The sequence below is a fragment of the Gambusia affinis genome, linkage group LG14 (genome assembly GCF_019740435.1).
Source record: "Gambusia affinis linkage group LG14, SWU_Gaff_1.0, whole genome shotgun sequence".
NCBI classification, from domain to species: Eukaryota; Metazoa; Chordata; class Actinopteri; order Cyprinodontiformes; family Poeciliidae; genus Gambusia; species Gambusia affinis.
In genome coordinates, this window is record NC_057881.1 from 17200256 (window position 1) to 17223956 (window position 23701).

The window sequence follows — 23701 nt, forward strand, 5'->3', positions numbered from 1 at the left end:
AAGAAGTGCATTTTATACCCATATTCTATTGCAGAGTGCAAGCAATAGTCATGTATAACAACAACAAAAACATATGCTACTACATTGTACGTGACACGTAAGAAAATAAACGTTCACAAATAATCCTTCACAAACAACTCTAGAATGCTAACTACATGTTACAAAGGCTATTAACTAGTCAATGCTATTAAATACCATTTGTATGTTCTAGGCTTCGGTGGTCAGTTTTGGCATCTCTATTAAATTATCAGTAATGTATAAATACATCTCCATTAATTTCATGTGCAAATGGGAACGGCCGTTTGTGTTTACTGAAAATAAAAACAAACAAATATCCCTTCAAGAACCGAAGCAAAACTGTTGGGATTCTTTATTTTTTTCTTTTTCGATTGTCGTTTTTTTTTTTTTTTTTTTCTTTTTTTGTTGTTTAATATAGACAAAAAGGAAACAGTTCAAATATATAGTTTCCGTTTTAGGATCTCACTGACACTTGTTAAACGATTTGCACACAATGCAAACTCAGCAAGCAAGTGACATTGTCTGTAAAAACTTAAGGAAAGAGAGCAATAAGCACGTGTGACTCTCATCAGCGCTTCTTTTGTTCAAAACTAAAAGATGAGTTCGAAAGAACAAAACACACACACACACACACGCACACCCACGCATACACACGAAGAAAAAACATACAGCACAAAACAAGTCTTAGAATGTGTTACAGAACCATACTGAATGATACACAAGCAGTTATTGGTGTGCTCATGCTATGTGAAGGAGAGGGTAAGTGCATTATGTTGGTATAAAATACTGATTAGGCACCATCCTCGCAGTGCTATTCTAGAGCAACTTAAAGGGTTACTGTTTAGTGACAGCATTCTGGATCAATTATGGGGGGAGAAAATCTGTCTAACAGCATACATTCCTTTTAATTGCAGATCTCAATGTTTGGAACAAAGATCATCTCCATTACCTAAAGTGTAAAGTTGTTCTCTTTCAGTGTAACAAGTGTTTGGGCATCGTAAGCAGATTCTGTTGGATTTCAGAGAAATAAAAGAACAGACTTAGGCTTTTCTCTTTAACTCAGTGTTCTGCAAAAGTATCACTTGAACCTTTTCACGTTTCATGCTGGATCCACAAAAATACAATGTATTGAAGGTGGAATTCAATGTGTAAAATCATCAGAGAGTATGCGACAGCTGCAGAGTCGACAACGGCCCACCTAAAGTGACAGGTTGCAAACATAGAGAGGATTAGTCAAAGAAACAGCCAGGAAGTCCATGGTAACTCTGGAGGAGCTGCAGAGATCCACAGATCAGGTGCAAGAATCCTTTTGACAGGACACGTACTGGCCTTGCAGTCCACAAAAAAGGTATTTGAAAAAGAAAGCCATGAGAAGTATTAGTACAGACTGCAACAAGCTGAGCAGGGAGGAGACGGCAGTATAACGCTTTGGAGATGCTTTCTTTAAGACCCATTTTTTGATGTAAAAGCCGAAACAGTTGAAAGTCGACGTTCACAGATACCGAGCTTTAATTTCTTGATGTGCAAAAAGCTGGTAGAGGATCCCTAGAGTGAATGAAATAGTTGCAGTCAAAGGTGGTTTTGCAAAGTATTTCATCTGGAGCGGTGAACATAAATCTCTACTATAAAATACACTGCAGGTTTTGGTGACGGTACCAAATGTGTAAAAGTTCAAGGCGTGAATACTTTTGCAAGTCACTGTAAATATGACAAATTTTGCCCCGGCTGTGCACTGTGTTTTCGCTTGCTAACAGCTACTGAAATCGGCACATTTCAAAAACTGTTTACTTTTCTTGTTTGACTGGCTTCAGCTCAGAGTTACAGCAAGCCACGATTCCTTTTGCATGAGTCAAAACGTAGAAAACCAAATAATTCAGTGTTAATCATGAACACTCCTCGATGTTATCATCAGCATCTCGTTTCAGCTTTGGCTGTTTTCCAGGTCACATGAATCATCTATTTCAGTAGCTATTTCTCTTTCTCTTCTCAGCAGAGGCTCGTGATGTAAAAACTCCTGTGGAATTCCTGCCTAAACCCAGAGGGAGCTGAAGCATTCTGATGTTCCGATTCTCAAGCGTTCTTGAGGAGCATTAACGAAATCATAGCTTTTCCAAAGACTTCGTAAGCTTGTTCAAGTTTATTATTATGTTCGTTGAAATATTCATGTCCTGACTTTGAAGGGGACAGCATGACACAGCCAAAAAAAAAAAACAAAACAACCACACACGTACACCCATGCATTTATTGACAGGGAGATCTTCAATGTTTCATCCAGCAGTAACGAGTAAACACAGAGCTCTTACCTCTGACCTGCTGCCTCTTCTAGAAATAAACTGGGGGTTTGTTAAATGTTACACAACCTGTATTTCACAACTGGTGAACTTCTGTTGGTCCCTTTTCTTATTCGCTTAGAAAATCCTTATTTATTCAAACTTTTGGACATACAGTATCCATCACAAGTTGTTGGCACGGCTGGTAAACGTACATAATAATAAATGCTCCTTTACGGATGAAATAATTTGGAAAAAATCCAACCTCCAACTTGACTGGATTTTGTTCAGAGGGTTAAGAAAAACCCTGTACATAAATAATTGTTTGTAATCTCACCAATGCCAAACTATACAGGGACAATATTGTCATAGTTTGCAATTTTAAGTCGATCAGACTCTGTAGAAGCTTATTTTTTGAGAACTCCACAACTTCCCGTTTACATGTGGTGCAGATTTGATGGGACAAAGGGGGCAGTCATAAAAATTTTAAAGACAACAGAAGAAGCCATTAAATCGAGACAGATGCATCTTAATCTTTATAACATAGGAAATGGAAACAGAATCTCCAAGGTTAGCAAGGCTCCAAAACAGCGGTGTCCAAAGTGCGGCCCGGGGGCCATTTGAAGCCCTTGGAAAAGAGTTGTGCAAATTTAGAAAGGCAGGACAGGTGGTAGATGCAGATGGAGATGTTTCTTTTATTTTCAATCTGGGAAAAATTTTTTCTGACAAATTAAAATCTTGGACTCAATCTTGGAACAATGGAAAACAGTAGGTCTTTTGTTAGCCACAACTTTTGCCTCCTTATTAATTGCCTAGTAAATAGAACTGCATTTATCCAATGACGCTCAAATATGACATTAAATAGCTTATTACACTCGGCTAAGTGTATTTTCAAGAAACGATTGGGACAAATCCAATTCTTATTGTTGATAATAGCCAATTGGGTTCTCCATTTTTTCAGCAAAGCTCAGAAGAATCGACAAATTGGATACCCTTTCTTTTAATTAGTCAACTGTGCCTCAATATGATTCATTTATTGTTGAAGAGATTAAAAAAAATGTACAACATAGTTTTTCTTATTTTAGATTTTAAGGAATTTCTTTACTAAAAGGTGGCCTTTTTCCTTCTAGCAAATAAGCATGATCAATCTAAAGAACAATTTTTTCTTTTCTAAAAATCCCAGTTTACAGTGTTAAGCCTCTGTACATATGTTTACTAGAAGTGCCAAAAATCATGGATGGTATAGTCACAGGCACTTTGTTTGAAATTTATCAGCATCTCCAGTTCTGGAGTCCACTCAAGCTTTTACCATTTTCACATATTTTTTCTCTAATAAGAAGAAAGGGACGTTTCTGCCATTGTGTTTTGAGCTGGTAAGTGATGTAGAATTATTAGTTTATAGGATATCCTTTTGAATCAGATGAAAGATTGCGTATAGGGGAAAACGAAATCTCTGGTCCAATAAGACAGTGCAAATGAAAAAAAAGAAAAAAAAAATCAATCCAAGCTAATCTAACAGTAGACAGTCTTTACTGTCCATTTGTAGATGCTTTTGTTATACATTTTTTACTGCATGTAAATACAGACTCTTTTCACATCCTAATTTGTCTCATACTACAAAAAATAGAGAAACAAAATAGCCCTCAATGGGTTCATATACCAACAAATAATAAAGTATAAATTTCTCTTTAGAAATTTAGAAGTTGGGCAAAATAAAAGTGTTGGAGGACCAAATGCCTTGATTTCTTTTCACAGAACAAACTGTAATCTTGTTTTGAAGTGTTTTTTTTTTTTCTTCAAATAATTATTTAAATTACACACACAGAAGCGACTGCTGCTGGGAAACGTGTCTCCCTCCTGCCCCATGTTTTGGTGACCACATTGTCTGACAGTATGTGCAGTCACACGGGAAGGTCTGTTACTCAGTCATTACGTGTAAGGCACTTACAAGTCTAAATCCAACAGACAAAAGTGATACTGATGACAAGTTTCAAATAATAACAACAAAATATGACAATATAATAATTAAAATAATATAGGCTAAAAACATCACAAAATATAACCCAGAACATACATTTGAAGGACATTAAGAGAACACAGTATAACAATCCTTCCCCTGCCTTTTTACATTTCATATAGAATTCACAATTTATTTTTTCAAACTGAGACTGTTGGAGGTGAGAAAGATAATGTGATTGTAATATTATTTTAACATGTTATGGTTTTTTTTTGTTTCTATAATGGCTGCAGGTGTCTTGGGTATAGGGCTGGTCTGAGTCACAAATATAGGAACTTTTTTGAAGAAGAAGAAAAGGTTATGTGGGACAGAGCAGGAATCCTGAAAAGGAGGAGTGGATGTACTCAGTAGAGTAAAGGCCGTTTGCTTGATCTGAGGGCATTTGAACCCATACCTCATCACCTTCTTTAAGCTCTAGGACTGCACTGCCAGATGCTTGGTCCATGTAGCCTTTCTTGTATTCATCGTAGGTGTAAGTGGCTGGCACATTGTTCTTGTACAAAGCCACCCACAGGCTAGTTCCCTTCACGTGCATGTGGTACGCAAAGTAGTAGACGCCAGATAAAGGAGCGGTGAAGATGCCAGTAGAAGTGCTGTAAGCATTTTGTCCATTATACAGGGTCCTATCAAATTTGATTGGCATGGCGGAAGGTGGGAATGGTGTGGTGAGAATAGCGGTGAATGCTGGTGCTAGTGAGGCAGAGAAAACTTGTGTGTATGCAGGACCCTTCCTGTCCCCAGGTACTTCTTCCCCACCCAGTCCTGCATCAGTGTTCCCTGCAGCAAAAGTTTGGCCATTTCCTGGAGGGCCAGGAGGTCCAGGAGGACCAGGTGGGCCAGGTATACCATTAAGCCCTGAAGGCCCTGGTTTTCCTGGTGGACCTTGTGGACCCATTGCTCCCTTGTCACCCAGTTTGCCTAACCCTGGAGGCCCTGGAAGTCCAGCTTCTCCCCGTTGCCCAGGGGCACCCTGTGGGCCCATAGGACCCATAGGCCCTTGGAGACCGGGAATTCCTGACTGGCCTCTGGGGCCCGGAGTCCCTATAAAGCCTACCTCACCTTTAGGCCCTGGAGAACCTGTCAACCCTGGATTCCCCGGTTGGCCAATTTGCCCTGGCTCACCTTTAGGGCCTGGTTTACCAATAGGACCATTAGGTCCAGAGATGCCCTTTTCCCCAGGGAAACCAGGTCGCCCAGGGATACCATTGGGGCCTTGGTCACCTTTGAGTCCAGGCAGTCCTGGGGGTCCCTTGGGTCCTAGCTCTCCCTTCTGCCCTGGTATTCCATGTTTTCCTGGAAGTCCCATTGGACCTTGAATGCCTTGTGGTCCTGGTTGTCCATCAAGACCTGGCACCCCAATTGGACCAATGATTCCTTGTTCTCCCTTGTCCCCAGGGACACCTGGAAATCCACCATGACCCTTTTCTCCTTTTGGCCCATTTAGACCAGGTTTTCCATAGCCAGGTGCGCCAGGAGTTCCAGGATTTCCTCGAGTCCCTTGTTCACCTTTGGGACCCACAGGACCTGGTGTTCCTGGAAGTCCATCTAGACCAGGCTTCCCCAACCCAGCTGGCCCAGGAAGACCTTGTAGGCCTGGTGGCCCAGGCTGTCCTGGTTCTCCTACTTTTCCTGGCAGTCCTTCATCACCTTTAAGTCCAGGCGGTCCTGGTAAACCTTTCTGTCCTGGTTTGCCAATACCTGGAAAACCAGGGGGTCCTGTACTGCCTTTTAGACCTGGTGGCCCCCTAATACCTGGAATTCCTGGTTTCCCATTACCATTCTCACCCTTAAGTCCACGTTCACCTGGTGGGCCAGAAATGCCTTTTAATCCTGGCTCACCCCGAGTTCCAGGTGGACCTCTGATACCTGGGAGTCCAGGTTTTCCATTCAGTGATAAACCAGCAGGGCCTGGGACACCAGGGGGCCCAGGAAGTCCACGGGGTCCTGGCTCACCACGAGGTCCAACCTCGCCATTTACTCCTGGCATTCCATTTGGCCCAATCTTTCCTGGGAGACCTGGGAGTCCAGGCTTGCCAATTCCTGTAAACCCTGGAGGTCCCTGAAGCCCTGGCTGTCCATTGAGACCTGGTTTTCCCAGTCCAGGCTTTCCTGGTAGTCCTGGTGGCCCAGCAGGGCCTCTTGGTCCAGGTTTCCCTTGAGGACCTGGTTCCCCTTTCATCATAGGTGGCATATCTAGAAAACAAAAATCAAGTAGTTAGAGTAATCATTGTTTTCCCTCTTTTTATTTTGCAAAGAATTAAAGCCATTTAGGTTATTCCACAGTGTAATCGTGTTTGCAGCTCTCTTTTACAGTACTTTTATAATACTAATATTGTTCTTACAATAACTGTTTTAGGTGTCACACATCTGCTGACACCATGTCACCTTGTTAACATTAAATTAAGTATTTTAAACAATCTTTTTATTGTTTTCTTTTTTTATACATATACAAAAACTGACAAGATATAGGTTTGTTAATATAATATGAATAAATTAATTACAAACAAATTATGGAATAATATTTGGGATAAATGAGCACAATTCATAGAAAGAAGCTGGAGCTTTAATTGGAACATTAAAAATACTAATGAATTTCAGATATAATATCAGAGAGGACCTTTATGTTTGAGAATTTGACTTTAGATTGTTGAAGTGCCTTTCAGTCTAACAACCTCTAAAACTTTAGCTCTGATATTCAACAAGTAACTTAGAGCTTTTACTCCCCTCTGCTGGTACTGCATAAGTCTTGCAGCCATTTGTACTTTTGAAATAAGAAACATGAAATCAAACACATTTTACTAGAAAGTATATCAAAAAACATACTGATAGTAAATTACCAAAGGCTGTTAAACAAAAGCTTGGGCCATTCAGAAATTGCTTTCTATATGCACTCAGTGTTTATGGTGACAACGTTTTGTTCAGTCATTCTATTTCTTTATTGACAAATTAAAAATGAAATTCTAATTTGCAATGTTTATTTGACTAATTAATCTATTTTTTAAAATACTTTTAAAAAAATAATTTGCATAATGTCGGACTTTAAGATCCGACCTAATTTCTAAGTCTTACCTTTCGTTGTGTCACATGACACAGAAGATGATTCTTGTTTTTATTTGCTTTCTTTAGAATTTAATGAGCTTTTTTTAAGACACTTTAATTCAAGAAATGTCTTTATCTCTTTCTGCACGTTTATTTCTGTTTTGAAAGTCTGCGTGTTTGTCAGATGATAATGTAGGGATGTAGTGAAGACTCTTGACCACTGAGTGGCAGTAAAATCATACATCCTACTTGAACCATTCATCAAAGAGCAGTGTTTAGTTCTCAGGTCTGAGCTCCCTTTTCACAGAAAAAAGGAATCCCTACGGTCTTTTTAACGCTCCTGACAGATCTTTGAAGTTATAACAGGAGAGTTAGGTGCTAAACGTCACCATCAAACAGTCTCCCCATATCACTCATCTTTTCTTTTTTTTTTTTTTTAAATACCCTTTTATGTAATTACATTTGCTTTGAAATTTGCTTTGAAAACTGGGCTTCTGATTACACTCGCCACCTCTCACATGATCCAGAACTGGTCAGGCACACTTTAAGTCCAATTTGATGATCAAGGGGGCTGATAATATGCATTTGTTATACAGTGATGGTTATCCCCCAGCTCCCCCATCTCTATTCTCCTTCTCCTGAGTGTTTTTTTTAGTAATTTATTTTCTTTCCTGGAAAATATGCGATTACAAACATTGAAGTAAAAGCATCCAGATGGTGTGAGAAACAACTAGCCTCACTAACACACTTCAACTAACATTTGGCAATCGGACCTTTAATAGGCCCCTACTAAGCAATGCCAGATTCCAGAGGAGGGATATTTGTGTACGTTGAACATAGGTTTCAAATATTAGGTCTATTTACAGAAAGAGAATAGACCTATTAGGCTGCAGAATGGCTGTGCGGTCTGTTCCACCGTGTGGTTTGCAGAACGTGAAAACAAATTATAGTGGAAAGAGGGATTACTTACCAACATAATGTCCCTTGCCCTCTCGAAATGGAGGCCCAACAGGTCCTTTCATCATGGGCTGCATGTACTTCACGTGAGGGATGGGGGGGTAACCTCCAGCAAAAGCACGACCCCCAAGCATCAGCAGCACGCAGACAGGAGCCAACAGCATGGTCACCGGCATCCCAAGCTTCTCATACACACGAAGATCTGTAGGTGAGAGAGGAAGACAAGTTGAAAAATCGTTCTGGTATAAAGGCTTTCATCTATGAGCTTCGATGAACCTTTTTCAACTCTCTCGCATTGATAAATATTCAGAATTTTTTTTATTTGTATTTTTCAGTATTACAAATTTCTAAAGTACACCATACTGCCAAAAGTATTTGCTCACTCATTCAAGTCATTGAATTTGTTTGTCCAATCACGTCCATACTCCCCAATGTGAAAAATCAGACTGCTTCTGCAAACATTTATGAAAGAATGATGTGCTCTTGGGAGCTAATGTGAATTACAGTTTGTTTAGGTAACAGGGTGCCACCTGGCAACAAGCCAAGTTCTAACAATGTACAGTTTTACATAGAATCTGAGTCAGAAGAAATATCTAGTGAATTATTGTTTTATGGATAGAAAGGCCTGGTAGATGACATTTTAATGAGGTCTTAGAAGGGTGGGCAGACCTTTAAGATGATAATAAACAACTACTACTAGTCACTATAGTTAAGTTATGCGTGATATTGTTTCTGATCAAGAGTAGAATTCTGACTGGCCCTTCAAAACTGGTCATTTACGCTATGTTTACACAAGACGTCTGTCTGGAATCTTTTCGGATGTTGATTGGTGAAAAGTTCCATGTTTAGACAGCATCACTAAGACATTTAATCTGTTGTTGTTAATGCCTAAGGCACTAAATGGCACTGTGATTTCAGCATCTTGTCGAAGCAAGCATGTGCTTTTGCTACCTTAGCTTCCACCTCACTAACTTCTACCTCATAGAAAACGGTAACCCATCTCCAAAGAACCAAGTGCTCATGCAACACACACAAATGTTATGTTAGACTGAAATGGTTAAGTAGCATATGCAACACAATGCAATCAGCCATTTTTTTACTTGAGTTTGTTCTTGCATACATAGAACTGCAGCCATGTGTTTTGCGCACATGGGCTTTCACATCGGCGGAGTTCTTCACACCTCCGTGGGGGTGTTCCCAAAAACTCCCAATCAGAGTGGGCTTCAGAAAGTGCCCGTGTCAGAGAGTCCAATCACTGGAGATCTGTAAATGAGTGGCTGGATCTCAACAAAAATGTTTTGGTTTCACTGAAAACCAGCTCCGTGTAAACGTGGCTTTGGATACTAGTAATAACATGCCTGGAAACCCAATGCAAAAAAACTGGATAACCAGGTCAATAAGAGGTCAGAAAATAAGAAGGTTTGATAAACTACTACTAAAAACCACTTCAAAAGATCGTAATATAATCTGAGTCATTGGAAAATAGATGCCGTAAAATGAGTGGTGGCTGTGGAGCTTTATATCATAACTGCCATGTTTCTAATTCCCTAAGTTTCAAACTCAAATATATTTACACAGACTTCTTTCCATTCAGTATGTTAACAGCAGCATGCTTTTATGTTTATTTTTCTAACTGAACCGGCAACAGGGACAACTTTTGATCTGAATGATCTTAGGCATCTAGAGAATGCATTTCTGTCAACTCAAATTAACCTCAGGTGAAGACGGCCACATTTCCTTTGGCCAAATATTTTTACAGCCATGGCTATGTTAACAGGAAAACCACCTGAGGACACTTGGCATGTTTTTTGTTCTTAAAAAACATGCAATGTTAAGTGTGTGAAACCTGCAAAACCAAGATGCATTCCCAATCCAACTCTACCCCCAAGCTTTAAAGCCCTATTTGGGCCAAAGAGTTAGGTTTTTAATGATTTGGAATGCAAAAAGTATTTTGAGGCTTTGACTAACTGCTTATAAATGCCAACCGTATCACCACTTTATTAGGCAAGGAAATTCTGTAAATGTGGTTAATTTTTTATTGCACAGCAAACATTTTTACATAGAGGTTTATTGAGGCAATTAGCATGCAGCTGTGCTGTACTTTTACAGCACTGTATAACAAGTTTGCAAAAGACAGGTGATGAATATTTAAGTGGAAAAGACAAAACAAAGCAGAAACACAGAGCGTTATAACGTGTTTTAGTCAAGGTAAGCAACAAATACAATAAACCGATCTAATAATCGCCTTGCATAAAAGGTTCATTAAGTACTGCTGGAAATGACACAAAGAAAAATAATGCTAACAGGAAGTCATCCATCCATCCATCCATCCATTTTCTAAAACCCTTGTCCCTAGTGGGGACAGGAAGGTGCTGGTGCCTATTTCCAGCTAACGTTCCGGGCGAGAGGCGGGGTCACCCTGGACAGCTCACAGGAAGTCGTGACAGACAAAAATTAAAGTTTGAGATCATATTTAAAGATCATATTAGACCAAAATGAAATTCTCCAGTCAATATGCAAAATGCTGTGCGTACAAGAAAACTAACAACGAACATCTCACTCAATGCATCATCCCCAATTTGAAACAGGGAGGTGGCAGCATCATGATCTGAGGAATTCTAAACCTGCTGCCAGTGTTGTAGCTCAACACTCTGTCAGAGCTACAACAAAATGATTTAGATCAAAGTGTACTCACGACTTACAATGACCCAGTCAAAGAGTATCCTTTAAGAGTTTTCTTTGCAAAAATAATGAAGAAAGCATATTTTTAAAGATGATGCTCTACCTTTGTTGTTCTTCTGCATAAAGTCCCAATCAAAACACAGTGAGGTTTACAGCTGTAATGTGACAAAATGTGAAAAAGTTCCACTCATACAAACACATTTTTCACACCACTCTATATTTGTCACCGCATTCCTCTACAGTATACATGTATGTCAGTACGTGTGTGTGCAGTAGCAGCATCAGGTTTCTCTTTCTATGAAATTGGGTAATTTATAGGGGAAAGAAGGATCTTTCTCTCCTCAAGTAATTGTGAGACAGTTACTTCCACAGCGATTGTGGTTGTCACTTATTTGTTTTCCTCTCAGCGCGAGAGAGAAAAGTTAGCGCAATGAAAGTCTGCTCCGAGGCGCAGCATTCGTATGAACATAAGTTGACATCTTCTAATTTGACAATTACATCTCATTACACAAAATGGTTAATTGGCAACAGGATTGGAAGTAATTTGGGAATTCATAGCACACTTTAAATCCCAAGCACCTAGAAAAAGAGACGTGCTCATTGGCACCACATGTGCTGAGATTAGCCTGAAGTCTGCGATTTCTTTTGGGAACTAAAGCTAGATAGCCCAAATTCTTGATTTACGGCCATTTACCAAAGAATTCCTTTAGCTGTTTATTTGAGATTCATCATAAATATCTGTAACTCGTGTTTGTTTATGCATTTTGGAGACTACAGATCTTCACTTGAAAAGAAACACGAGGAATGCAAAGAAAGAGATGTTAAGAAAAATAAATAGGAGAAGGCAGACAGTATTAGTGAGACAGTGTTTGGTGGCTGGCCGACTTTCTGGCTGGCTGGCAAGGAAGCTTGTCTGGTGTGGAGGTCTGTGGTTTCAGCGCAAATGCACAGTAATTTAAGAGGCAGGTCTGAATGCCCGCTGTTTTGCAAGCAAAAGAGTTGAAATCTAGAGGAATACAGCATCCTCAAACCTTATAGACAAAGAAAAATTTCGACACATTAAAATGTTTTTGAAAAAAAAAAAAAACTGTCAAAAAATCATTGTGTCCTTTTTCTGTACCAGACCACTTGTGTTACAATATTGGCATCGTTTTTTTTTTTTTTTTTTTTTTTTGGATAATTCATTGTTTTCATTCATTTTGTTCATCTGAGGCGTAGGGACTTCCTGTTTCCCTGGGTTAGAAATATGACTCTAACTCATGAAAATGCCTTGATAAGAGCCATTGATTTATATTTTTGCCCACTGGCGGTTCTTACATAAACAGTGCAATGGGCGAGACCCACCTTCAGCCAATCTCTAAACAATCAAAATTGCAGGAGGCCATTTCTAATGCTGTTCTGGGCAACTGCCTATATGACCTATAGCCAAAAGCACAACTGGCAATTGACTGCAAACCTTCACCTCAGCCCAAAGTGTATTTTTTAAAATCCTTCCTCCCACCATCCCTGACCAGTAACAGCCTGCTGAAGATAAACATCCCTACAGCATGGTATTAAAACATTTTCTTGTGTTCAGGGTGACGTCCAATGTTGTTCTATGCTGTTTAAAATGTTTCATATATTGGTTGTAGAGATCAGCAGTCTGTTAATAGGTTGTACTGGATTTTGTTCTGTATTAGAGTGAAGGGGACTAAATAGAAATGGTCACCTAACTTTTTTAGCTTACAACTCTGTAGGTTTGTCACATAAAATCCAAATAAAATACATTGGGGCTTGTCACTGTAACATGAGAAAGTATGAATAAGTTCACATATTTACTACAATATGTGAGAAACAAAACTTCCACAGTGAAGTCCAAAACATTGAAGTAGACCATAAAAGGTTGAAGATAAACTTCTACTTGTTCAGTACACCTCACAGACCTATATCTAGAAACCATCTGACATTGATGTGATGCTTGCACTTATCACCTTTCATGAACATGAGTTATATGGCTCTGGTGCAATCTCCTAAAAAGCACAGGAAGGCTGCAACGACTACCAAAGCATGAGCGGCAGCTTCCAAACCATAATTTAGCAGCACCTCAAGAGGCTTGAGCTGACATGCCAGAGAGACACAGACAACCCCGACGACTGAAGCCAAGCTCTCGCTGCGCCGTCAACCCACTAATGAAATGAACAGGGGCGGAGAGGCTTGACCCAATGAGCAGGGCCTACGTTTACCCCCTAAGCTGTACATGTACCGGTCCAGACTGCCAGACGTTTCCCAAACCACGTGCCACAGAGAGATTACAGATAAACCTGAGCGTGAGGACTTGCCGTCACGGTCAGGAAGAGGAGGTGCTTGTTTTGCAGTGAAAATACGAGCCTGCAGGAGCGGAGGGATCGGCACCTCGACGTTGCACATTGCGTGAGGTCAATTTTTACAAAACGACAGAATACAACAATCGGGTCGAGCGGTGTTAGAATAGTTTTGGTTCCAACCACAGACCTAGAACCAAACTTTAATTCTGACAAAACTTTCAGCTGATTCATCCATTTCTGATAAACCTCAGCCACAGCAGAGACCATAATGAATTCTAACTCAACCATGAACCCACACGGCTGGCAGGCGGCTTCTCAACCACAGCCACCTTCTTTCACCAAACTTTCCCTCTCTTTGCAAATATCTAATGCAAACCAAGAGAGGTGGAGGGAGCCATTTTCACACGCATAAAGAGCCCTGGCTCAGTCTAGACATAACAGCATTTACAGGTTCTAAATATTTTCACTAAGAAGGCAAGCACACGTGCACGATGCCAAGAAAAGCCTTTAAACTTAAAAAGGGGCTCAAACGTCTGCACAACTGCTGGCAAGAAAACATGAAATCACCACTTCTGGAGGATGTTTACTCAGCTGTTTTATCTTGTAGAAAAGAAAATCCCAGACATGACACAAACGTTTTTTGTTTTTTTTGTGCTTTTTTTTATCTTGTAGCAGCCGAACCTTCTGTCTTTTAAAAAACATGTCTTAAAAAGATCTTTGAGCTTTAAATTAATTGCTTTTTTTAGGCTCGAGTGTAAAAACTTGAAAAATAACACAACTAGTAATTTGACACATATCTTTTGGCTTTTGTGGCAGCTTAAATGCTATGAGATATGGCCTTTACCATTAAAAAAAAAACAAGCATATTCAATCTGCAGTGTATCATATGAACAGCTCACACAAAAGATACAATAATGTATTAACACCACATAAACATTTTTCATATCTGTAAATTACAACTTCAAAGTATTTCATTGGTATGAAGCAGTACTCTGCAACTTGCAGCTATGAATGAATGAATGAATGAATGAATGAATGAATTAGACCCTGCAAAATGTCTCTTAACACCATAGGCCAAAAGGTAAACATAAAGGTAACAAAAAATACATGAAATAACCTGTTATTAACATTTTTCATGCGATATCTGCATAGCATTTCCACAACAGAATGAAATCAATAGTTTACATCATAACAAAAGTGCACAATTGTGTTAACTATTTTGGCAAATCACGCAATTAGTAAATAGAGTTGATAAATGCAGTTCTTCTGTGAAGATGTAAAATTCCTATGCGGAGACACTGTCCAATCTGACCAGGGCTACGGAAGAACAGGAAAAAATTCAGCCTGTATGTACAAAGCTTGTCGAGACTTAAGCCGAAACACGTTCAGCTGTTCAGCAGTGACAGGTGGTTCTGTTCTGCATACAAATGCAACGTTTTTAGAATTTCATTTGAAAAGGATTTGAAAAGCAAAGTTTGATTTTCCTTCTCTTTCACCAAGATGTTGGACTCGTGTTGGCCGATCACGTCATATCTTAGTAAAATGCATACATTTTTGTGATTGTGACGTGACAAAATGAGAAAGAAGTTAAATACTTGCAAAGCACTGTAAATTTTGCAGAAAAGCATCTTGTTCTAGATCATTTCCATTCTGAATCCCAACCATAAAATTGCAACTGGTTTAAAACCCCCCAGACTGCTTGCTGGCCATACCATCAAGTTGACGTGTCTCAATTACACTTTTGCAACATTATGGTCTGCGGTGGGATGCATTTTTCATTCCTTAAAAAACAAAAAATAACTTTGTCATCACCAAACCTAGTTTTGAATGATGGTTAATTGCATTTTGTAGAAATAATGAATGTCATCTCTCAGTGTTTACTGCTTTTGGACTGAATTTCATTCCCGTCGAACAATCTTTGGAATGAATTGAAATTTGTAATTTAGAACCAATTTTTCTTATTGATCATCTGTCACACATGTGATTTTCATTTCTTCAAAGTAGCTGCTAATTATGAGACAGGTTTATTTTTGCTTTTTATGGAAATCATCCTTCAGTACAATTTTTTTTTCTAACCTGGTTTTCTTTTCCTTTCAACATCCTTCAGGTAGACAGGATGTTGAAGGATGTTCAACATCCACTGAACACATCTGATGTGTTTATGATGTGTTCATGAACACATCAGAGAAGGCCTTTTGTCTACACAAACTGCATCCTTCGCCAATGATTTCAAGAGATCTTCAATTGTGAATACTTTCATGATCTCAACAAATTCGACGCACACGAGAAGTGCTGCGTGAACACCTGTTAGCACTTGAAGAAATATAAATTATCTTACTTTGCAACCCTAGAAATTCAGATGTGAAACACTCAGCCACTTTCAAATACTGATCACCACAACCTGAAATGCGAAACTGTCTTTTCTATTTAATAGAATGATTACATATTCGAAAGCTTTAATATTAAAACTGCTCAATATCAGAGGTCATATTTTGTCTGTAATAATAGTTTGTTGACATTTTTGGTAGCTTCACAGGAGTAATTTATTCTAAACTGTGCAGCATGCATTGCTACTTCTTTCCTGAGATCCATCACCGATTGATCGATGAGCGCTTCATGATAACTCCTCCCCTGAATATAATTTTTTTTAAGTGCCTCGAAATTAGTTTTTGTATCAGGTCATTTGTCTCAGTAATGAAAGATTTTTGATCATTTATGGAAATAAGTAGCCATAGCAACTAAATGTCTGCAATAAGTTAAATGAACAGTGTATGATTTTTGTTTTTCAGATGTTATGTCCTCTCCTCTTTTAATCACTTATATGGGACATGACAGAATATGAGACGAGTCAAACGAAAATATATCTCAGCTACCTAGTGCAAGTCGATATAATTTTTTCTAGTCAATATCACATAAGCACATTTCTTTACATTACGTTATGAGTAGATTAAATATCCATTATATTAAGTCATTAGCTGCAGCACAAAATGTTTATCGTAGTAGGTACAAATTAAAGGTGAATTAATCTTGTGGCAGTCAGTTCTGCTTTTACCTGAAAGACTTAAGTATTTTAAAAAAGCAATAGTATAATAAACAAAAATGAGAAAGGTCTAGAACCTGAAAACTGAGTATTTTGAGGTTTTATTTGGAGTCTGCCTCGTTTCAATGAGGTAATTCTTCCCTCAGCCTGATGAGCACTTGGAGGTGTCAGATGGTGGCATATTATTTGAGCTGTGGTCACAAGTCCCTGTGTCTTTGAATCCACTGCATGTTTCTCCACATTATAAAATAATCACCAGAGAAACAGACTGACCATAATACGACCATGATTGCGTGCAAAAGGTGGCCAAAAATCTGCATGCATAATGAGAAATTAACATCTGTTATTTTAGGTGGCAGTGGTAAATTTCAGGTTTTGTTTGGTTGCTGTTCAGGAAAAATGGTCGTTTTTGTTTTTCTCTGCCAGCAAAAAAAAAAAAGAAAATCTCCTGCCTAAAGCGGTTTTGTTTCCCTTAAATCATTAGTTAAGTAAACTGGAGTAAAAGTAAGGCAAAAGCGAACTGAAGTAGGATATGTCATAGGGAACATTAAAAAGCTCCTTTTTGCTTTTCTCAGACTGTCCTCTGTTCCAAAAACAGTTCCATGGGAGGTTCATTCATTCCAAGATGACTTTAATGACTTGCAATAACATTCAAAGCATATGAAACCGCTTTGTTTTTTGTGCTTTTTTTCCTTACCTTTTTCAATTATTTTTGAAATATTAGGTTTTAATCCCATCCAAGTAGCTTTATTACCTAAATCTAACAAGAAGACATAAGTCTGTTCTCAGTTTGTGGGCGGGTGCAGGGGTGTGCGTGGGTGTCTGTGTGTGTATGCTGGGATGCCACCAAGGCAACCAACCAACCAGAACAATATCCAATGTCTGTTTCAAGATATGCCAAAACTAGCCTTGGATGTCAAATACTCTCAGAGCTCATGTTTATTTGCTCTGGAAGAATGTGTCTGTCAAAATTCATCATCCAATATTTTTTTTTTTTCTTTTACACTCTCGTTTTTAAGTCACATGCCGCGTTTAGTCTGATTGGATGAAGGTCGGTGTTCTGACATCCAGAGGGATCCATCCATCCATCCATCCATCCATTTTCTTACACCCTTCTTCCCTAAGGGGGTCGGGAGGGTTGCTGGTGCCTATCTCCAGCTGCGTTCCGGGCGAGAGGCGGGGTTCACCCTGGACAGGTCGCCAGTCTGTCGCAGGGCAACACAAAGACATACAAGACAAACAACCATGCGCACACACACTCACACCTAGGGAGAATTTAGAGAGACCAATTAACCTGACAGTCATGTTTTTGGACTGTGGGAGGAACCCGGAGAACCCGGAGAGAACCCACGCATGCACAGGGAGAACATGCAAACTCCATGCAGAAAGATCCCGGGCCGGGAATCAATCCCAGGACCTTCTTGCTGCAAGGCAACAGCTCTACCAACTGCGCCACTGTGCAGCCCATCCAGAGGGGTCTTGATAGGAAAATCCAAAGGGAAATAGGACGAGTTCAGAGCAACTCAGATTTGTCTGGGAATGTCAGGTTGTGCCAAAATAAGCACAAATTGCATGGAGGTTTTAACTTTAGCTAATCAGACCTTAAAAAAAAACTTTACTCTCAGGTGTAGAGTAAATGTGCGGTGTGTTAGGCTTTCTTATGCTGAACCTAAACACTACTTTTTGACATTCCTAGATGTCAACAGCAATTTTGACAAAATTGGTAATTTAAACCAAAGTTTTATTTAAGTCTTAAATTTTATATACTATATTTTATTTAAGTTATACATATGAAACTTATAATTGTATGTTTAACAAGATTTCCTTAACTTTTTCACATTCAAACCCATGTTGCCTAAACTCAAGTGTTACAACAGTTTTGCAACAGCAGCCTGCTAATGGCATTCGATTCCATGTACCTGCTTCTGCAACTCACAGTGATTCAGACTATAAACACCTAACACCCAGTAAAAAGAGCAAAACGAGTAGAACCACGTGACTTCAAAGAGATAGCACATGTGGACCATCCTCATGTTTTCCTGTTGTTTAGCAGGTGAGAAATAGACAAAGGTCAAGAGACATTCAAAGACGTATGAGCTCATGTCAATTGACTGAGTAGTAAAACTGTAAGACAATAAGAGGAGTAAAGTGTGTAAAAGGATGAAAGTTTGCAGAAATGAAAAGATGTGAGAAGGTCAAATTCAAGGTTGTTATTTTCTCGATGAGTTCATTAGATGGAACACGCTGTTAATACCACTGGGAGTAAATTTGAGTGCAGAACCAGACACGCTAAAAATTAAATAAGGGCTGATGCACTGTGCAGATGAAAGTGTTTGAGCACAGGATGAAAGGCGAAGCAATCAAAGTAAGGCAAATTACTGACACAATACCGGATTTCTGGGGTCTGACACGTTACATGTTACACAATTACATGTTTCAGGCCAGTAAAAAGGCATCCAGTTCGTGCTCTGTCATTTCATCTTTTCTACAGATTGAGTTTGCACCGCATGCAAAGTTACCCCTGGTCTAGGAGGTGGTGGATTTGCAATATGCACACGAAGAAGGAGGATTGTAACTGAAAAAAAAAAAAAAAAAAAAAGTTAGAGTCTCCAGGTAAACACAGACATCTGCAGATTTCCTCCTGCCCCATCAGTGCACCTCAGCTCTATACAAGCCCCTGATTAGGTAATCGAGAGAAAATAGTAGAAAAAATAATCTTATAAAGGCCTCTGTGCTTCCACCTTTCCAAGGCAATAAATATTCTGCCTTTCATTGACTCAAGACAGGACGCCACAGGCAAACTTCCACAGGCACAAAAACTGACATTAAGTGTTCTTTGTTGTTTTTTCTCGTCAAGTGAAAAATAAGAAGTTGATGCATTGATGCAGATTTATGTCTGGACGACTTTGTTATGAAGGGAGTTGTGTGTTAGAGGGCACTGAGGAGATGACCTCACCTCACCAGTGGGAAAACTTCAAGGGCATCCAGGAATCCGATCTCCTGTAAATCAGAATGATTGCCTTCTCGTCGGTGCCATACAGGTCTCCTCTGGCAAATCCAGGGCCTTTCCACCGCAAGTCCCCTCTCCAATTTCCTCCTCTCTCTTCTTTAAGCGTCCTGCTCTCCACACACAGCCCATTGCTGGTGTGAATGCTCCTATTGTGTGCTGCCAAAAAGGGCAACACTTGGCGATTCTGTTCCTGCAGTTAATTTAGATGTACCAGCAAAAAGGTGGAGAGGGACGAACTTAGAAAAGCAGAAAGGGAAAGAATGTGTGCATCATCTCATTTAAGTTCTTCAAAGTACGACATGGAAGTAAAAGGCAAGATTGTGTTTTCCAAATCAGTGCAGAACAGAGATTTTGCCCACTTATTTTGTAAAAGTATGAACCAATAAGTAACTAAATAACTCTCCTACAACTGGCCATGAAAGATTTTAAAATTTGCTAAATCACTTTGGTGTAGTTCACTTGAAACTCCCTGACATATTATGTCCAGAATTTTCTGGAAACACTTCATGAGCAAACTTTTAGTTCCAAAAATTAAACATTAGGTACAAATGACGTCGCCGAATAGACACGCCCCTATAATCCACACTATGCCCATCCATCAAAAGTAAATGTTAAATGAATCAGCACTGCTCTTACTCAATAAAAACTAAGAAAGTGTGCAATGCAATACTTAACAAACTCCCAACAGTGTTCCAGTCAGGAAAGAGAGGAAAAATATCAAAAAATTATGAGCTCTACTCCATAAAATGATGTAGCTGAATCAGTAAAATGCTGGTGCGTTATCATTTCTAGCATAATCCTGAACAGGCTGGTTGTGGCAGAAATGTAATAAGTCAGAAACACAGTTCTGATTGCTTTTTTCAGCATTTAATGTAAAAAAGGGGCAAAATGCGCACATGTTGCTGTCATGGCAATATAATATTTACCTGGATTCATAGCTCAGGCTATGAATGTCTTATACAGAACTGTTCTTGTTATCAACTGGCAGACAGCACAGACATCATGCTGTCTGATCCTGACCCAAGAAATCGGTTTTCCACAGAACAGACCAGAAAATATAACAAGCCAACATGTGACAGGGGCTCATACAACTTTTTATAGAGCGCACCATTTTAATCTGACTTTACCCAACAGTAGTGAATTCATTTATGAATCATGGACTTTTAGTCATGGTCACTAGTTGCGATGAACACATAAGTTTAAAACAGGCCGTCATGCAAACTGTCTACAGTTTTCACCAAATGGAGATTTGGAAAAACAGTTTTGCATTTTGTCTTAGATATTCAATAACGATGAAATGGTCAAAGTCCATGTGGGAGTTGAGCATGTGGGTGTAATTAAGATTGTCTGTGCAGAAGGTGAGCCATGTTCTAGAGGCCTAAAAAAGAGGGCTAACAATAACATGCTGTCAATTGTTCCACTCGCTCTTTTTTTTTGGTAGGACTGGGAACCAATTTTAAGCTGCACCAGAGCTGGGACAAATATCCAAGTAGGAAAAACAAAGTTAAAATCACTAGTAGTCTGCGTCTGTCCAAGTTTATTCTCCATGAGAACACTGAGCTGGGTGCCTGAAGTTTAAGTCTAAAACATTTAATGATGTTTAAAGGAAGACCTGAGCATTAGATGGAGTAGGGAGAATTATAAAGGAGACATGAAATCATTGCAAGACATTGAACAAACAAAAAAAAAAGAAACAGAGATGGAAAGAGGAGAATGAAAGCTTTAGATCTTCATCTCCTCGTCGACCCACTTAATATGCATCCTCTGTCAATCATTTCCCATGCTCCCTCGACTTGCTGCTGAAACAGCTTTCCACGCAGATGCACACATTGAACACATACAGAGACTGTTGGTTGGCAGCACAACACAGAGGAAGGACTATTTTTCTGTCCAAAATGGAGAAAAAGAGACATAGAAGAGAGATTAAAATTTAATAAGGAGCAGGAAATCTCGGTTAAATCCCCCACGAAAGAGTCGAAATGCCTCTGTGCTAAAGGCTACTGTGCTGCAGCCTGAACGCTTCAACATGGGCTCCTCTGGCACTGACACTACACTGAGTCATTCTGTTATATTACATCTCTAATTGGCAATTTTGAGAAGTCTAGGATGTGTGGTAGCAAAATATTTAATATAACAAAAATTATATAGTGTTACCTCTGGGTTGTCATTTAAGTAAGAAGCTTTAAAAAATGCCACTAAGGGAACAACTGACTTTATTTGACAGAAATGGTACATTAAACTGCCTCTTATTTTCAAAGGCTCACAAACATGATATGGACATATAATGGTAGCTTTTCAAAATACTTTGCTACACAAAAGCATGCAAGGTAGATTTTCTTGGGATTATGACTATGTAAATATTAAAAGAATCCAGCTGCCATGAAAGGCGTCCATAAATCTAGGAGATGAGTCAGAGAACTGGGCCGTATTAGAGACCTCTTAAGGCTATCCCTTGAGTTCTACGGTGCACTTTACAAATATTGCTTTGCATAAGTGCATTGAAATCAGCTTTGGCAGCACATCCATCTAAACATCAAGGTCAAAGCACAGACGTTCATCTGGAGTTGGGATAAGGGGTTCTTCAGTCCGTATCCTTGATTTGTGTCTGTGAGCTCTGGAGTGTTGGGGGAAGATCTGTTCGTTCAAGAAAACCCCTTGTGTCCTCATCCTCTTTAATTTCAACTGGATGTTCATTAGATAATTTGGATCCAACTTAAGGCCCATTAACAATTCACTGGCCCTTGTTTGATTGATCACTCACTTAAATCTCCTGCCGCTGCCAGCTGAAAAGAACACCCAAAGCACCTCATACCCTGACACGCATGCATGCCTTTCGCTCAGACCACCAGCGTGCAGCACATTGCTTCCTCCGACTGTGGTCTGTGCCCAGGCCCACCCCACCCATCGGGATCAATGCGGGCCTTTATTAGCTGCTGGCTGAGACGGCTCGCTGTGTAAGGAGACCCCGCCAGTTCTGGCCTCACGCCTCCCAGGATCCACTGCTGGGCTGTATAAACATAGCCCAGTGTCTGTGAGAGAACGATTGCATAGTTTTACAGAAGTTATGCCTGTATTGTGTTGTACATGTGATGTAAATGTAAAAAAATAAAAAAAATTTAAAAAGAGGCTTTATCTTGAGAAACAGGAATTTCCTGGTGTTTGACCTCGTTAATTTTAATGGCTGCAATGTCCTGGAAAAAAAAAAAAGAAAAAAAAAGAAAAAGAAAAAATAAAGCAATCCAGTGTTGGTGGCGCGATAAGTGAAGGTTTTACATCTTCCCAGTCATAACCATTCTGCTTTTTTAACATGAAACACATTTTTTAAAAAAAGGCTATTTGGCTGCTGCAATATACACACTGGGCCATGTAAGAGCTGTGAGAAAACCAGTTGATGTGTCCCTTGGGCGCTGTCTGCAGTGAGCGCAAGTCTGGTCCGATGAAGGCTGTAAAAGCCACCAAAGAGCACAAGAGGTCAGAGCAGGCAGCTTTGGGAGCTCTGGGTAGTGTCAGGCACTCACGACAAGTGAAGCAGAACTGGGACATTGCCCAGTTCTACTTCATATGAATATGTAAGACTCGTTGTCTGAATCAACTTGTGATTTTATGATGAGTTGTGCCCTTAACTCACTGTACACGTGTGCCTGCAAGCGCTACATTTACGCTTCACGTGGGTTTTTTAAAGGCGCAACTGTACAGAGCGCCCGTTAAAATTATTGGAACATCTGGAAAAGGTGTATAAAATACCTTAAATCCATTAGTTTTAATTATGAATATTATAAATAGTATTGTAATACCAACAAATTGATAGCCAAAAAGCTCTTAGCTACCATTCAATTGATCAGGGATGTCAAAGTCATTTTCATCTTCAAGATCCCAAATGTCCTCAAAGGTCCAGTTGGGGCTGAATGTATTCATAAAACTATACATTAGTAATTGTCAAAAACGTTAATAAATAACTCTCTCAGCGTTTGATGAGTACTTCTTAAAATGAAATAATATTGAACATTTTTTCATATTGATTTAATTTGGCAGCATACAGACAAAAAAGTGCTTTGATTTGATTGGTAAAATAATATTCAAGCTCACAACTTTATACTGAAAATTACATTTATGTGGCCCTAACCTTTGATAGACTTTGTCCTGGGAGCCTTGGATTTGAAAATGATCATTTTGGATGTGTCAGGTCCATGTGTCTGCTCACTGATAGATTTTTTTTTATTGTTCTTTAAGTAAGACTGGTGACCTGTCCTTGGTGTACCCCGCATCTCCCCAGAAATGTTCGCTGAAGATAGGCACCAGCACCCCTCCGGACCCCACTAAAGACAAGGGTGTTAGAAAATGAATGAATGAGTAGATGGATGTTTT

General features: G+C 39.4%; 1 protein-coding gene across 2 annotated transcripts in view; it reads right to left on the reverse strand.

Moving 5' to 3' along the window:
• Window positions 1–365: 365 nt before the first annotated feature.
• The window catches only part of col8a2 (collagen, type VIII, alpha 2), a 47136-nt gene continuing 23800 nt past the window's right edge, over window positions 366–23701 (reverse strand). For both annotated transcript variants that reach the window (XM_044138733.1, XM_044138732.1), the window contains exons 2-3: window positions 8315–8503; window positions 366–6498 (exon numbers count right to left, since the gene is read on the reverse strand). In XM_044138733.1, coding sequence (XP_043994668.1) covers window positions 4604–6498; window positions 8315–8477 — 2058 coding nt within the window. In that variant the 5' untranslated portion in view covers window positions 8478–8503 and the 3' untranslated portion in view covers window positions 366–4603. The remainder of the gene's footprint in view (window positions 6499–8314; window positions 8504–23701) is intronic.